General features: G+C 45.6%; 2 protein-coding genes across 2 annotated transcripts in view; both read left to right on the forward strand.

Annotated features, from left to right (window-relative positions):
• LOC109912348 (leucine zipper putative tumor suppressor 1-like) overlaps positions 1 to 6,928 on the forward strand; it is a 10,037-nt gene extending 3,109 nt beyond the window's left edge. The window contains exons 2-3 of the mRNA XM_020511773.2: positions 2,417 to 3,169; positions 5,777 to 6,928. Coding sequence (XP_020367362.2) covers positions 2,417 to 3,169; positions 5,777 to 6,475 — 1,452 coding nt within the window. The 3' untranslated portion in view covers positions 6,476 to 6,928. The remainder of the gene's footprint in view (positions 1 to 2,416; positions 3,170 to 5,776) is intronic.
• LOC109926765 overlaps positions 1 to 15,452 on the forward strand; it is a 741,111-nt gene that overhangs the window by 677,665 nt on the left and 47,994 nt on the right. The gene's annotated exons all lie outside the window — the stretch shown is intronic.

The raw sequence follows: 15,452 nt of genomic DNA on the forward strand, positions 1-15,452 counted from the left end.
GCTGGTCACAGGCCTCCAGTCTGATAAGCATCCACCACTACCTTCAGTCTTCTACCTTTGAGCCAGTTCTGTATCCAAATGGCTAGTTCTCCCTGTTCCATGTGATGTAACCTTACTAACTACTCTACCATGAGGAACCTTGTGGAATGCCTTACTGAAGTCCATATAGATCACATCCACCGCTCTGCCCTCATCATCCGCTTTGTTGTTTGTTCAAAAAACTCAATCGAGTTACTGGGACATGATTTCCCACGCACAAAGTCATGCTGACTATCCCTAATCAGTCCTTGCCTTTCCAAATACGTGGAAACGCTGTCCCTCAGGATTCCCTCCAACAACTTGCCCACCACCAATGTCAGGCTCACCAGTCGATAGCTTTTCCTTACCACCTTTCTTAAATAGTGGCACAACATTAGCCAACCTCCTGTCTTCCGGTACCTCACCTGTGGCTTTCGATGATACAAATATCTCAGCAAGGGGCCCAGCAATCACTTCCCTTAGCTTCCCAGAAAGTTCTGGGGTACACCAGATCAAGACCTTTAAGACATCGTGCACTTCCTCCTCTATAATATGAACATTTTTCAAGATATCGCTATTTATTTCCGCATGTTCTGTATCTTCCATATCCTTCTCCACAGTAAACACTGATGCAAAATACTCATTTAGTCTAACCCCCATCTCCTAAGGCTCCACACATAGGCGGCCTTGCTGATCTTTCAGGGGCCCTATTCACTCCCTAGGTACCCTTTTGTCCTTAATGTATTTATAAAATCTCTTCGGATTCTCCTTAACTCTATTTGCCAAAGCTATCTCATGTCCCGTTTTTGCTGTCCTGATTTCCCTCTTAAGTGTACTTCTACTGCATTTATACTCTGCTCAGCATTCACTCAGTCTCTGCTATCTATACCTGACATATGCGTCCTTTTTTTTCTTGACCAAAACTTCAATTTCTCTAGTCATCCAGCATTCCCTACACCTACCAGCCTTGCCCTTCACCCTAACAGGAACATACTGTCTCTGGACTCTCATTATCTCATTTTTGAAGGCTTCCCATTTTCCAGCCATCCCTTCACCTGCAAACATCTGTCCCCCAGCTTCTTCCAGGGAGGTCTGAAACAAGGGCAAGGTCACGTTTGCTGCCCATTCCCAGCTACCTGAAGGATGGGACTCACTTCAAGAGATGGGACACACACACACACACTGTTATCACACGCTCTGATGTTTAGGACAATCCAGTAACTTTGCTGGCCTCAAGTAGTCAGATTTATTGAAATTGCTGTTAGATCTTCAGGTCTGAAGTCAGAGGGCTCAGTGTTACTTAGCACAACATGGTCAATAGGCTGTCACAGTGAAGAAATTAACTGTGAAGTGAAATGGTGCTTTTCAGCTCAGGAAATAGGTTGGCCAGTTGTCACACAGTGAGATCCCACATGAATGAGCTGATGTTGTTCAAAGACAGAAATTAATAGAGAAACTCAGCAGCATCTGTGGGGAGAACACAGTTACTGTTGGAGCAAATTACTGCAGATGCTGGAATCTGTTCTGAAAACAACAAACTACAGTGGGTCAGACAGCATCCATTGAGAAAGAGCAAGCTAACATTTTGAGTCTAACTGACTCTTCATCTTCAACTCTGAAACGTTAGCTTGCTGTTCTCCGTGCATGCTGTCTGAGCCGCTGTGATCTGCAGAGTTAATGTTTCGGGTCTGGTGACTCTTCATCACAACCTTTGTTGCTTGAAGGAAGAGCATTGAGCATCTGTGCCTGGTCGTCTCAGAGCATTGGCTTAAGATCCTTGGCACTTCATTTTGTTTGGGACATGGCTACTGCTGGCTGGACCAGTCATTATCACCTGTCCCTAGTAACCCTGGGCTGCCTTCTTGAACCGCTGCAATCCATGTGGTGCAGGTAGACCCACAATGCCCTGAGGGTGGGAATTCCACCATTTTGACCCAGCGGCACTGAAGGGAAGGTGATATATGACCGAATCAGGATGGTGTGTGCTTAGAAAGGAACTTGCAGGTGGTGCTGCCATTGTCCTACTTGGTTATAGAGGTCATGAGTTTGGAAGGTGCTGTTAGAGGAGTCTTGGTTCATTCCCAGAGTTAGTGTCCAAAAGTGCAGGAGCTCATAACCTCGTGGACCTCACCAATCTTCTCCAGAAACAGGCAGAAACCCCAGAGAAACAGGATGGATGGTCACTTGTAACCTTTCACTGGAATTTCTGCTGAAATTACAGTGGAAGATCACAGGAACACTGGCCATCTCCTGTGCTTTACCATCCCCTCCAACACAGAAACCCTCGAGATCCGAGTGTGGGTGGTTAAGGAACGGACAGAGACTGGCAATAATGGGATGAAACCAATAATCGGCACAACACGGGTGAGATTAACAATGTCTTTTACTCTTTCGATAGAGCACGGAAAAGAACATTGTCAGGCCAACAGCGTTGAAGGGGATGGCACCAAGGAACGGCAACGCCAATCTGAACTGTTTCTCAGGAAAGCTGACAAACCGAAACCTAGCATTTCAGGGCAATCTATCGAAGGCAGCTACGCATTCGGAGACGCGCGAAGCTCACGAGCTGAAAAGCACAAACCATTCAGGAACCCTGTCAGACTCGGGTCGAAATTCCATGTCTAGCCTGCCCACTCCAAGCACGGGATATAGCTGTGGCACGGAGCCAGTTGGGGCAGCAAACCTTCTCAGCAGGTTTGGCGGCTCAGCTCATCACATCGGTCAGGGAGCGGGCTCTCTGGACAGCATCTTGAGGACTGGAACTTGCAGCGCGTCCGCCTCCGAGAGTGGGCACGGGCAGGCTAGCCACAGCACAAACTTTCACCAGCCCTGGAAAGCTGCTGCGTTGGAGGGACTCCCACCAGCTCAGGATGTGAAGGAGACGGCCATCCTCAGCAAGAAAGAGAGCAAGCGGGAGATGGCCAGCGTGACGCAGTGTGACACCAAAACAAACCAAGTCCATCAGAAAGCACCAAGAAACCAACACCAGCTCGTCCTGCTTCAGCTCAGCCAACTCAAACAAGACAAGGCCAAGCTTCAGGAAGACTTCACACAACTCCTGCAGGAGCGTGACAACCTCAACGCCAAATGTAAAGCCTACCAAAGGGAACAAACTGAGCTTGCTCCAAAGCTGGAAGAAACAAAGTGGGAGGTAGGTCATAAGAAGTTAAGAACGTAATGAGTTGGAGAAGGAGCCAGCTGTTCAGTCTCCCGTGCCTGCTGCGCTAAGCATTACAATGACGGCTAGTCTAATCTTTATCTCAAGTCCATTTTGCTGTGTGCTCCCGACAACCCTTGACTCCTTTCAAATGGAAATGTGCCAGTCAGCCTTGAATATATCCAATGACCAAACTTCCACCTCCCTCTGGGGAAAAGACTAATAATCCTCTGACAGAAAACAATTCCTCCTCATCTCCCATATTCTTACTCTGGTCCTCTGTAATTTTAGATTCTCTCAGAAGGGGAAAACATCCTCTCAGTCTTCACCCTGTCAAGTCCCCTCAGAATCTGAGATGTTTCAATGAGATCACCTCTTAGTCTTCTGGAGTTCAAGGAGGATCAGCCCAATCTGGTCATTCTTCCCCCAATAAAATTGTGTCTTCCTTTTCGGAATCAGCCGAGTGAACCTTCTCTGAAGTGCCTCCCATGGATATGTACCCCTCCCTCATGGAGACCATATCTGTACATTGCACTCCAGCTGCGGCTCTGTACAGTTTGTAACAAGCCTATTTCGTTCCTCAGTCCCTGTTACACACAAGATGAAAAGGTGCACCGATACAATGATGGAAAAGCTACAAACGTTACAGCTACCGTAACAGAGTCTCAAACTGACTGGCAAGGAAAGCTGTGACCTCTGGCCACAACAATCCTAAGGGTATTTACTGTTCTCCCAATGTTGATTACCTTTGTTGTATTTACAACAGACAGGGACCTTCTGCACTGAGTACATTTCAGACTCAATAATTCTCTTGAAAACCTTGAGCAGAATAAATTGAAACTCAGAAGCCAAATTGGAATTTGACGGCAAGCTCTTTCTCACCACTGTAACAGAAACACGGCTCTATAAATGGCTAAAACATGGACCACACACTGGACCCTCTTAGATATTCCTGCACTTGTTTAGGCTGTTTAAGTGTTTCAAGTTTCAAGTGGGACTGGATACTGTCAGCTCAAACTCACCCAGTTCAGTTTAAGGCAATCACGTGTGAGCGTGTTTTGTTAGACTGAAGCTTGAGGAGTAGACTACCTCTCTAGTCCCACTACTCCACACGTCACATCATAAAATAAAAATGCTTTTTCAGTTACCAAGATGACCAATTAAACCTTATCCAGACCAGGTTTTAAACAACAAGATCCATCAACCAGGTCTCTTCTTTAGTATCAACACAAAACTTATCCCATAAAGATGCAAAAATTGACTGATATACACAGTCAGTCAGTCATGTACAGGTCTCTATGCTCATCTCTATAAATATCCCCAAAACAGACACAAACCCTCTTCAGAAAGGAGAAGCAAAAAACAGATTTATCTGCTGGGATTGGTTAGAAATAAAATAGTGGATTGTTCTTGAAGGCAAAAGGATGCCCTGGAGTGTGTTGCTCTTGATGCTTTGGCATACAAAGTCATACAGCACGGAAATAGACCCTTCAATCCAAGCCGAACATAATCTCAAACTAAACTAATCCCACTTTCCTACTCCTGGCCCAGATCCCTCGAAACCTTTCCTATTCATATATTTATCCAAATGTCTTTTAAACATTGTAAATGTGTTGTGAAGTCACCAGTTGTGCACTGTTGTCTCTCAGGTCTTGCCAACACAGTTTGCTCAGGAAATAAAATCTTGAGGTGGTCTTTGAAAAGAATAAAGCACTTTCTCCCTGAATTCATGAAGAGTGTTTTCTCTTCCAAAATGGGAGAGATCAGTTAGGAAGCTTGTTCTGAGGAGACTTCCCTTCAACTCAACCAAGAACCTCTCCCAAGCTGGTCACTGTTCATAAAAACAAGGCAGTCACATGTGGGCGTGTTTTATTCCTACAGAGGCTCGAAAGTAGATTGTTTCTCTCGTCCCACTACTCCACAGGTCCCATCATAAAACAAAATACTTTCCTGGTTACCAAGATGATCAATTAAACCATATCCAGACCAAACCTTATCCTCAAATGGTGGTCTCCAGCCAAGCAAGCACTTATCCCTCATCACGTGATTGCTGGGAAATCTTGTTAAAGAATGTTTAAAGAAATTACTCCAGGCATTTTCATGGAACTTGAAATGAGTTTATAAGGATTGTGGAAAGAGGTATCGAAATCCTTTGAGCAATATTAAATATAAAGCTGCTTTGCAACAAAATGGTTTGGGTTGCTTGTGGAAAGATTGGGAGATTTGGAATTTGAGGAACACGGTGATATGTTTTCCAGTGCTGTGAATTTGAGTTTGATGCTGTGTCAGATCGCTGTCAGTGGGTAGAGACAATCTTTGTTAGCACTTCTACCTGGTTTCCATTCGGTGGGAGGGTTCCCGAAACTTCTCCATTTCCAACTAGGAGTGTGCTATTTTCACTGCTGCCTCTGAGACCTCTCTCTCCTGTTATAAGATACTGGCCTTTTGACCATGTTTTTGTCTATCATGGCATTTACTTCCGTCAGGTGGCAGGGATTGTTTAACTGCCCTCAAGAGGCTATATAAACTGAGGTTCTTGTTGGCGTTCCATGTGAATAATGCACAGCACTGACAGTGGGTTCTGTAATATTGCTGTTTCAGGTTTGCCAGAAGTCAGGGGAGATCTCGCTGCTGAAACAGCAGCTGAAAGACTCACAGGCTGAGCTGATGCAGAAGAGCAGCGAGCTCTTGTCACTGAAGAGCCAGCTGAGGGAAGCCAAAGGGAAGCTGTCTGCCCGGGAACAGGCGGTCGAGGAGCTGCAAAACTCCCTGCAAGCCAGGGAAAGAGATCTCGAAGTGTGTGAAAACGAGCGGCAGCGCGTGAAGAATGCAGCCGACCTGCTGAGGGAAAAGGTGGGCCTGCTGGATGGCCAGATACTGCATCTGAAGCACCAGCTAGCCAGCCGCAAAGAGCTGGACATTCGCGCTGCGCAGGCCGATCCCTCAGCCTCCCAAAGTGGCTGCAGGGAGTTGCTCCCACGCCAGCCTGACCAAGACCCCGTGGCTCGGCGAGGGGAGCTGGCAAGCTTACGATCCCAGCTGCAACAGGAGAAGCAAACCAACTGGGAGCTCTCCAGCAACATTCGCCAGGAGCGGCTCATGTGGCAACTGGAGAAGCAGCGAGTGATCGAATACCAGAAACAGCTCCAGCAGAGCTACACTGAGGTGCTGCACCAGAACCAGAGCCTGCAGAAAGTTATTCAGCAACTTTCCACTCAGCTGGAGGCCAGGGATCCTGGGGGTGGGGACAGGCAGAGTGCCAATATTCACTACCAGGAGATTGTCGCCACTGCCTTATAACAAGTGCAAGAAACTGTTCTGCTTGATTCAGTTTCAATCACTGAGTGGATCTGAGGGTTTTTCCAGCACATGATCAGAAATTTCCAGATGACTTGACTTCAAGTTGAGATGACTGAGGAATGACTGCCTCACACTGTACCCTCTCAATGTTTACAAGACACGTGTCATCGTGAAGGTGGAAGACTGAGGGCGCTGTGACATTACACTCGCCTGTTCACAGCGAGCTCTCGATGCTCGAGTCACTGGCCATTACTGGTGGGCTGCTGGAGTACAGCACATGCCCTGAAGGTGACGTGACAACGGGTCACTGAAAGAATGGGGAGGAGAGAAAAGGCTCACCAAAACAACACAGCCTTTGAGAACAAATGACCAACAATTTCAAACAGCAGGTCAACAGCAAGTGATGGAAATATTGGAAGTTGAGGGTCAGAAATAAAACGTAACAGGCCTCAATTCCTTTTCTTGTCTCCCTGTCCATCATCAGCAACCATATTTTCATACAAACTGTAGCCCATTGGCAAGTGGAAACCAGGATCTGAGGGGCCCAGCCAACACTGCTCACTGATTTTTAAATGGTAATTGTTCCCCAGTGCAAGATTAGGTTTTCATCCTTTGTACAATGTTTACATCCTGAACACTGTAAATACTCCATACATTTTAAATACCTCCATCACTGAAGCCCACAAGCCAGGGAAAAAGGTTCATATATGGAACTGTCAGCAACAGAGCAGGCCATTCAGCCCGTCATATCTGTTCCACCATTCAGAGATTTTTGTCCGAATTCTGGTATCATTCCATCAACCTAGCCTGACTTTTACATCCATAAATTTTAACAGACAAACAAAAACCGAGCGATCTCAGTGTCAAAATCTTCAATTGACTCCAAGTTTAATGTCATTTATTTTGAGGATAGGGTGGAAGAGATTAGCTTCTTCCCGCAATCCATGGTGCGAGGAAACGCACCCTGACATCCCCCTGAAAGGCCTGGCTTGAATTTTAATTTGATGTCCTTTCCTCTGGGTTCCCCGGAGCAGAGGAAAATATTTTCTCTTTCTCAAGTCCATTGGCTCCTGAGATGATCCGTGAATGGTCCAACTCCAGAGAGCACCAGCCTTTTGTTCACCAATCGACTTCAATGTCTCATGGTGCCCTGGACATGGTGCAGGTAGAAAGGGAAAGGGAAAGGGACAGTCAGTTTCATTCCAAACTGATACTGCAAAAGCTCAATAAAAATACAGCCCAAAGCTTGGGGGCACACTGCAAAGTTATGGGTGTGAGCAAAGGAAATTCAGCAAACTCCTTGATGTGGACAGCACAAGACAAGGCCATTCAGCCCACCAGGTCCACACTGGTCAACACACAAGATTTTCTGACTCAACCAAGCTCCCAGGCAATACATTCGAGAGTCACCATCAGGTGAAAACAGTTTCTCAGCTCTCCTCTTAACCTCCTACCTCTTACCTTCAAGCTATAATCTCTGGTTACTCATGAGAAAAGTGCCTTTCTCCCACCCTAGCTGTGCTCCTCATAACCTTATACACCTCCATAAGATACCCTCCCAACCCTCATTACTCCAAGGAAAACAACTCCAGTTCAATTCACACTCTAGCTCAGACAACATCCTGGTAGATCTCCTCTGCATCCACTTTCTTCTAATTTCATTCTTCCGATAATGTGGTGAGAACTACACACGCTACTGCAGTGGTGGCCCAACCACCATTTTATACAGCTCCAATATCACCTCCTTGCTCTAGTATTCTATGTCTCAGTGAATAAAGGCAAGTATCACATATGCCTTATCTACCTGCCCTATTACCTGCAGGTCCCTCTGATCTTCAGTCCTTTCCAGGGTCCTAGCGTTCATAGTAGGTCCTGTCCTTGCCCTGTCAACCCTCTCCAAGTGAATGACCTCATACTTTTCCAGGTTGAATTCCATTTGCCCTGACCTGTCCATTGATATCCTCCTACACACTCCAGCTATCTCCTCTCCATTAACCGCTCTAGCCTGTCATCTGTCAATTTCCTGATCGTACTCCCCACATTTAAATCCAAGTCAGTAATGTACACTGCAAACAGCAAGCGCCCCAGCACCGAGGCCTGTGCTAAACCACTGGAAACATCCCTCCACCATCACCGTCTGCTTCCTGCCTCACAGCCAGTACTGGATCCAGCACGTCACTGTGCCTTCAACCCCACGGGATTTTCATTTCTTGAACAGTCAGGAATGTGGAACCTTATCTCAGACGTTGCTGAAGTCCGTCACAACCGCATCAAATTCATGACCCTCTTCAATTCCGCACCCCCCCAGTTAACGCCACAAAAAGCTGATCACACTTGTCAAATAAAACCTTCCCTTAACAAATCCATGCTGATTATCCCTGACTAATCTGTGTCCCTCCAAATGTAGATTTATTCTGTCCCTCTGAATTCAATCAGATAACCTCCCCAACACTGACTGGCCTGTAATTTCCTGCTATATCCCTTGCTATTTTAATCAGGGAAGAACACTAGCAGTTCTCCACTCCTGTGGGGTCTTACCTGTGGCCTGAGAGAGGATATGGAAATTACTGTCAGGGTCCCTGATATCTTTTTATTCATTCATTCATGGAATGAGGGCTGGCCAGGCAGCATTTATTGCCCATCCCGAATTGCCCAGAGGGCAGTTCAGAGGCAACCACATTCTGGGTCTGGAGTCACAAGTAGGCTAGACCAGGTAAGGATGGCAGTTTCCTTCCCTAAAGGGCATTAGTGAACCAGATGGTTTTTTCCGACAATCGACAATGGATTCATGGTCATCATTAGATTTTTAATGCCAGATATTTTATTGAATTCAAATTCCACCATCTACCATGGCAGGATTCGAACCCGGGTTCCCAGAACATTATCTTGGTCTCTGGATTAACAGTCCAGCCATAATACCACTAGGCCATCGCCTTCCCGATAACCACGAACACTGAGCTACTGACCTGTCCATCTTTCAGCCACATCTTGGTTGCAGCTGTAATGTCATGAGAACTGCCAGAGAAGACAGCACAGTGCAACTCTCTGATGAAAGGCGTACCCTGTCTCTAGATCTCTGCAGCCCCGGGAGCCGGGATCAGGGTTTGACTCAGTGAATTGAAGTGACAGTGTGAGTGACTGAGGTCTGGGCAGCACTTGCTGATGCTCAATCCTGCAATCTCACTCGAAATCGGATTCAGAGTTAGGGAGAGCAAAATGAAAGGGGGGGGCCAGGGGGGGAGAAAGTCTGTCAACATTTTGCATATGTCCTTCATCAGAAACAAAGACCTGGACTGTCCTCCCTGGCTGAAACAGAAAGCTATCCCAAATTTCCCCTGGCCATATCTTGCAGTGTGTTTTTGAGTTGGAGCTGGCCAGATCACATCACTGATCTCATGCTATGGTGCTCCTGCATTTTCAGCTTGTGCACTGGACATCCACCCAGCTTTCTGTTCTGTTCTACCTCAGTAACTCGAACCATACTGGGATCAGCATCATGACCAGGCTCACCTCACTTGGATTTGAAGGGGAAAAATCAATCACATAACCTGCCAACCACCAGTGTTTTTCGAAGCAATAGAACTAAGGTCAAAGCATCAAGGTGTCTCGTCCTACTTATCGCTGTGATATTCTGTGGAACACTAAGCATAACTGCCTTTCAAAGAGCTGTTGCAGATATTTTGGGTTTTTCTGTGCTATGTGATCACAGTGATCTCAAAGAAAGTGTGTCAAATGCTGCAAAACAGGACCTCAGACAATCGTGCAAAGAGGCTGCCTGATTTTAGTTTTTCCATTTTGGAATATAAACTGTGAGGATGTGGCCAACAGAGGTGCTCCACACTCAGGACCATCTGTATTCCTATCTGTGTCAGCCAGAAAGCCCAGCATGACAGCAGAAATGGAAACAGACATGGTTGCTTCTGTTTTGCTTACTATTAACATTGCCTGGAAAGTATTTGGCAGTGTTTATATTTACTATGTTAACTGGAATCTTTTCAATAAATTGGTTGATAAACTTGATGTTTCCCACTTCCTGCAGGATTTTTCCCCTTGATTTTATCTCAGTTTGTCTTCAGGAAGATACAAACACACCTGATCCTCACTGTGCTGTCCCTTCCATCTCCTCAAACACAATGTGCATCTCTCACAAGTAACGAGAAAAGGCCCTAAAGTGGATCATCAGCCATGATTCTCTTGGATGCCAGAGCAGGCTCTATGGGCTATTCCGGACTTTATTTAATTTGATTTATTATAATCACATGCACCAAAGTAGAGTGAAAAGTTTTGTTTTGCGAGCAGTACAGGCAGATCATAACAAGTATCAGAGTTCATACGGTGCTGCGACAAAGCAAGGAATACAGGTTAAGAGCTGCAGAGGAGGTGCACAAAGCTAAGTTCCAGCAAGGATGGCCTGAAAGCAGAAATGTTACTGTTGAGTGTGGTTGACAGAAATGTGCTAAGTACTGGAGCAGCTCAATCATCAATTCCTTCACATCCTCGTTCTCCAAACCTTCTGCGGCCTCGCACCTTCCCCCAACCCTCCGTGCTCACTCGGTCAGCTCCTCTGTGATCTCAGAGCTCCTCACAGATTTCAGCCTCTTGACCATCCCTGATCACTCCACCGTTGACCTAAACTGCTGAAGGACCCCAAGGTCTCAAAGTCCCTTCTCAAACCTCACAACTTCTCTCTCCTCCTTAAACAAGCTCATTCAAACCCACCTCTGTCAGCAAACTTTTTTCACCAGTCCCGATATCGCCCTTTGTGTTTTGGTGTTAGATTTTGTTTCCTGCAAAGTACCTTGGAACATGTAACAATGTGAAAGGTGCTAGAAATAATGCAATCGAATATCACTATGGTGGAGTGATGTGATGTCGATTTGATTTGCCTGTCTGAAGATTCCAGAGTGTCATTCAAACAGCAGAGGGTCAAGAGGAAAGTAACACATGCAACCCGAGGAAAAGCCAGAAAGAATACCCACTGGAATCCTCAGAGAAACTCTCTCAGTTGCCCTGTTCTCCCAGAGGATTAAACACTTGCTGTGACAGAGCTAAGGCTTTCGTTTTTTTGCCATGGTTGAACTCCACGGCTGTGAATTGTCAATAAGCTGCTTCCTGCATGTGGCTGAGGTGGACATGGTTCACACAGTTGGGCCACAAAGCCACACCCCCCCACCCCTCAAGACACACACACACACACACACACACACACACACAAAAAAGAAGGGCAAACCTGGCCGAATATCCAGAATCCAGGGGCACTCTCACAATTAGAGCACTCCCACTGTTCTGTCATTATTTCTATCAGCAAGCAGGAGTTACTGTGGTGTTTTGTGTTGAGTGCTGGTGTGAATCCTCCCTGACCAGCTGCAAACAGCCACACAGTTTGCACACGGGGTTGCTTTGTAAGCCATTGCCATGTTTTGCTTACAAATGCCCTGTTTATTCACATCTTTCGCACTCAGTCGCTCTGTTCACAGTCTTTGTATTTTCTGACACCCACTAACTCTCCCTGAGATGTTTCAATGAATCCTGCCCTGAGCAGCCCACTTTAATACCTCCTCTGGCTATCTCTAAACCTGCAATGATTCAAGTCCAATGGAACAGTGGGGGTGTAGTAATTGCCCGAGCACACCTGGTTTCGGGATATATAGGCAGCTCTGTGGTTCTTTCGGAGGGGTGCGAGTATGTGTGCATCACTCCAAAGAAAAGTCACAGTGTACTCAAAACATCAGCTGTTTTTCTTTCCACACATGCTGCCAGAGCTGCTGAGTTCCTCCAGCACTTACTGATTTATTTCAGATCTCACACACACGCAGTACTTTGCTTTAACCCTTCAATGATTTGTTGAGATAAGGATTTCCGTTACAACTGAGCAATTGAGTTCAAGCCCCGATACAAAAGCAAATTGTTGTGAATTCTGGAGATCTGAAACTAAAAAATCAAGTGCTGGAGATATTCTGCAGGTCTGGCAGCATCAGTCCAGAGAGAAACAGTGAACACTGCAGTGAGGTTTCCTTTATCCCAGTTCTAATTAATAGTCACAAATCCGTCAGCATCTCTAGAGAGAACAGACCTGCCATGGTCCAGCATTGCTGTTTTGTTTTGGAAGTGTTCGTGTTGTTAAAAAAAAATGCTGTGACAATTGATATTTAAGTACATGATTGTATGAATGGATAATTCACTGGGTAGCAGCAGATTCCTCCTGCCAGTCACTGAGATGCAAGAATGTGAATTTGCACATTGAAGAATTGGTCTGTCTGGATCTGCTTTGCCCAGCCTGTCGTTTCAGAAGGAACAGACCTCGAGTATCAGACTGAATGGACTCACTGCACACAATAGGCTGGTAAAGCGGTTAAACACAGCCTAGGCAATAAGGCTAGCACAACACTAAGCTGCAGCAGCAGCTCCTGCTATCCAACTGCTTTTTAAAAACGAATGCCATAATTTCGTGGCACAGCCCATACCTGAGGTGAAAGCAGAGGCCTCTCATGTGGTTTGTTTTGTCCAAAGGGAATGCTTATTAGACATATCAGCCATCTGTTCTTGCCAATACCCACACTGCAACACCCAAGACTTAATCCAATCGATGCTCAGCCCTTTGAAGAGAACGCCACTAGGCATCTGGGTCTTTCCCCAACTAATGAGACATCAAATTCAATGTCCCTGTCAAATGTGACCCATTCCCTTTCGCTTCTGATCTCTGATGTGATGCCTCTGTCTATGAGTGGCACTAACAGCGCATATCTGGCCACAGGACACTCCAAACAAAAGAAACCCATTCAAGTGAGAGTTAACCAGAAATTGATTTTGCAAAGAGGAAAAAACACATTGCAGTAAAGAACAGCTCTCGACACCATTGCAGTGATTTGCAGACACGTTTTCAATGGCACATTGAAAGTTGCATCAGTACACAATGTTTCGTTTAAAGTATCCGATTCACTGAGTCTTCCAGCAGCATACCACCTTTCAAATCTGCAACGCAGACAAAAAGGATAGAAATGAACATCTTTTCAAAAGAGGCATAGCTGTCTAATCAACTTCCGCCAGCTTTTCAATCCAAGGATAATTTGAGATTGTTAATTAGACCATGACAGTGAGATGGATGATCAGCCTCCTGCCTCCTCTAGATAAGTGACTGCACAAATCATAATCTCTTAAACGCCGTTTCACAATCTTCAAGAATGTTTGTAATCACAACTGCTTCCAAATAATTCAGTAGTTGATCATTTTGCAGGAGGTTCACTTAGAAATGTGCTCTTTCAACTGAGTAAAACATCCCCAGGTGCTCAAAGGAGCTGTTAACAGACCAACTGTGATACTCAGTCACATTAGAACAAGTGATTAAAAAAAAAATAAAGTACAGCTTCCACCAGAAGGAAGAGGAAGAGAGGCAGTAAGGTTCAAGGAAGGAATTCCAGAGCTTAAACAGGCAGCTAAAGGTACAGCTGCCAATGGTGGAGTGTTGGACACTGGTGTTATGAAGGAAAGCCGAATTGGAGGCTGGATGGCAGAGATCTCAGAGGGCTGTAGGACTCTAGGTTGCTGCAGTGAGAAATGGCACGACAGTGTGACACTTAATTAAAGTTAACACATGGCTTCTCTGTTTATCACTAAGATCAGAGGAACAATTCGCATCTGATGTGAATGATTGACCGTTGAGGCCTTACTGAACAACTATAAATTGAAAGCTGCAAGTTTGTACCTTTGTAGTCTATCAGCTTCAGTTCCTTTACAGAGATCTGTCATTGTAAGCACTAGCACTGGCAATGTTCCGACTCAATCATGGCTCATTGGGTGACACCCCACCCCCTGTCTGAATCACTCCAGAAATTTGAAAACAAAATCCTGGCTGACACTTCCAGTGCACTACTCAGGGAGTGCTGCATTGTCAAGAGGTCCTGCCTTTGGTTTGAAAGGTAAACCGAGCCTCTTCGGGTGAGTGGCTGGGTAAAAAGCAATCCTACAACACTTTTTCTTCCTGAAGCTGGGAGGGGCCTGCAACCATATGGCTTCTGTGTTTCCAACAGCATACCAGTGACATTTTACTTCAAACATACTTCATTGGCTGTAGGATGTTCTGAGGTCATGATAGTTTCTCAAATATTGGACGGAGAGAGAGAGAGAGAGACAGACAGACAGACAAACTTCACACAGCAGCAAGCAGCATTTGATTTGATCTGATTTATTGCCACGTGTACCTAAGTACAGTGAAAAGCTTTGTTTGCAAGCAGCACATAAGATGAAAAAAAGCACGGACAGAATAACTCCTGTAGCCTCCCACAGATGACGTGGGGGTGCCGGTTTTGGACTGGGACGGACAAAGTCAGAAAGCTTGTGATTTCAAATAAGCCTATTGGACTACAACCTGGAGTCGTGTGACCTCTGACTTTGTCATTGATGACAGCAAAGATTATTGTTGAGTTCGTAACATTTGAAAATGCAGAGCGTCGGGCTACATGATGCGTCTCAGCTCACCACAGCTTTGTTATATACAGGAGTGTGATATCTGGAGAATATTGTTAACAGCATAATGACCGGCTTGGTGTCTTTGCAACTTAATCAGATCTATCCCCAAATCACAGTGGGCCACCAGATACTTCTTTATCTATCATCCATTATTCCCTACAGTACACAGTCATTCCAAACCATCCATCAATCTGTGGCATTTGGATTTCTATGCAGCGCACATTAATGATGTGAACATTAGTTACGGTGGCAAAATCAAAGACACATCCTTCATAAAGCGAGATACCATTCACTGCACATTGTACCCCAGCAAGTGCCTCATCTTTCAGAAGCTGAGCACTGAGAGGAACTTCTAACAAAGAAGTGGGGATGCTAGAAATCTGAAACAAAAACAAAAATTGGTGGGGAAACTCAGGAGGCTATCAGCGTCTATGGACAGACAGACAGAAGAGTTAAAAGTTTTGAATTCAGTGATCCTTCTTCAGAAATGGACTCCAAACGTTAACTCTGT

The sequence above is a fragment of the Rhincodon typus genome, chromosome 40 (assembly GCF_021869965.1).
Source record: "Rhincodon typus isolate 14 chromosome 40, sRhiTyp1.1, whole genome shotgun sequence".
Taxonomy (NCBI): Eukaryota; Metazoa; Chordata; class Chondrichthyes; order Orectolobiformes; family Rhincodontidae; genus Rhincodon; species Rhincodon typus.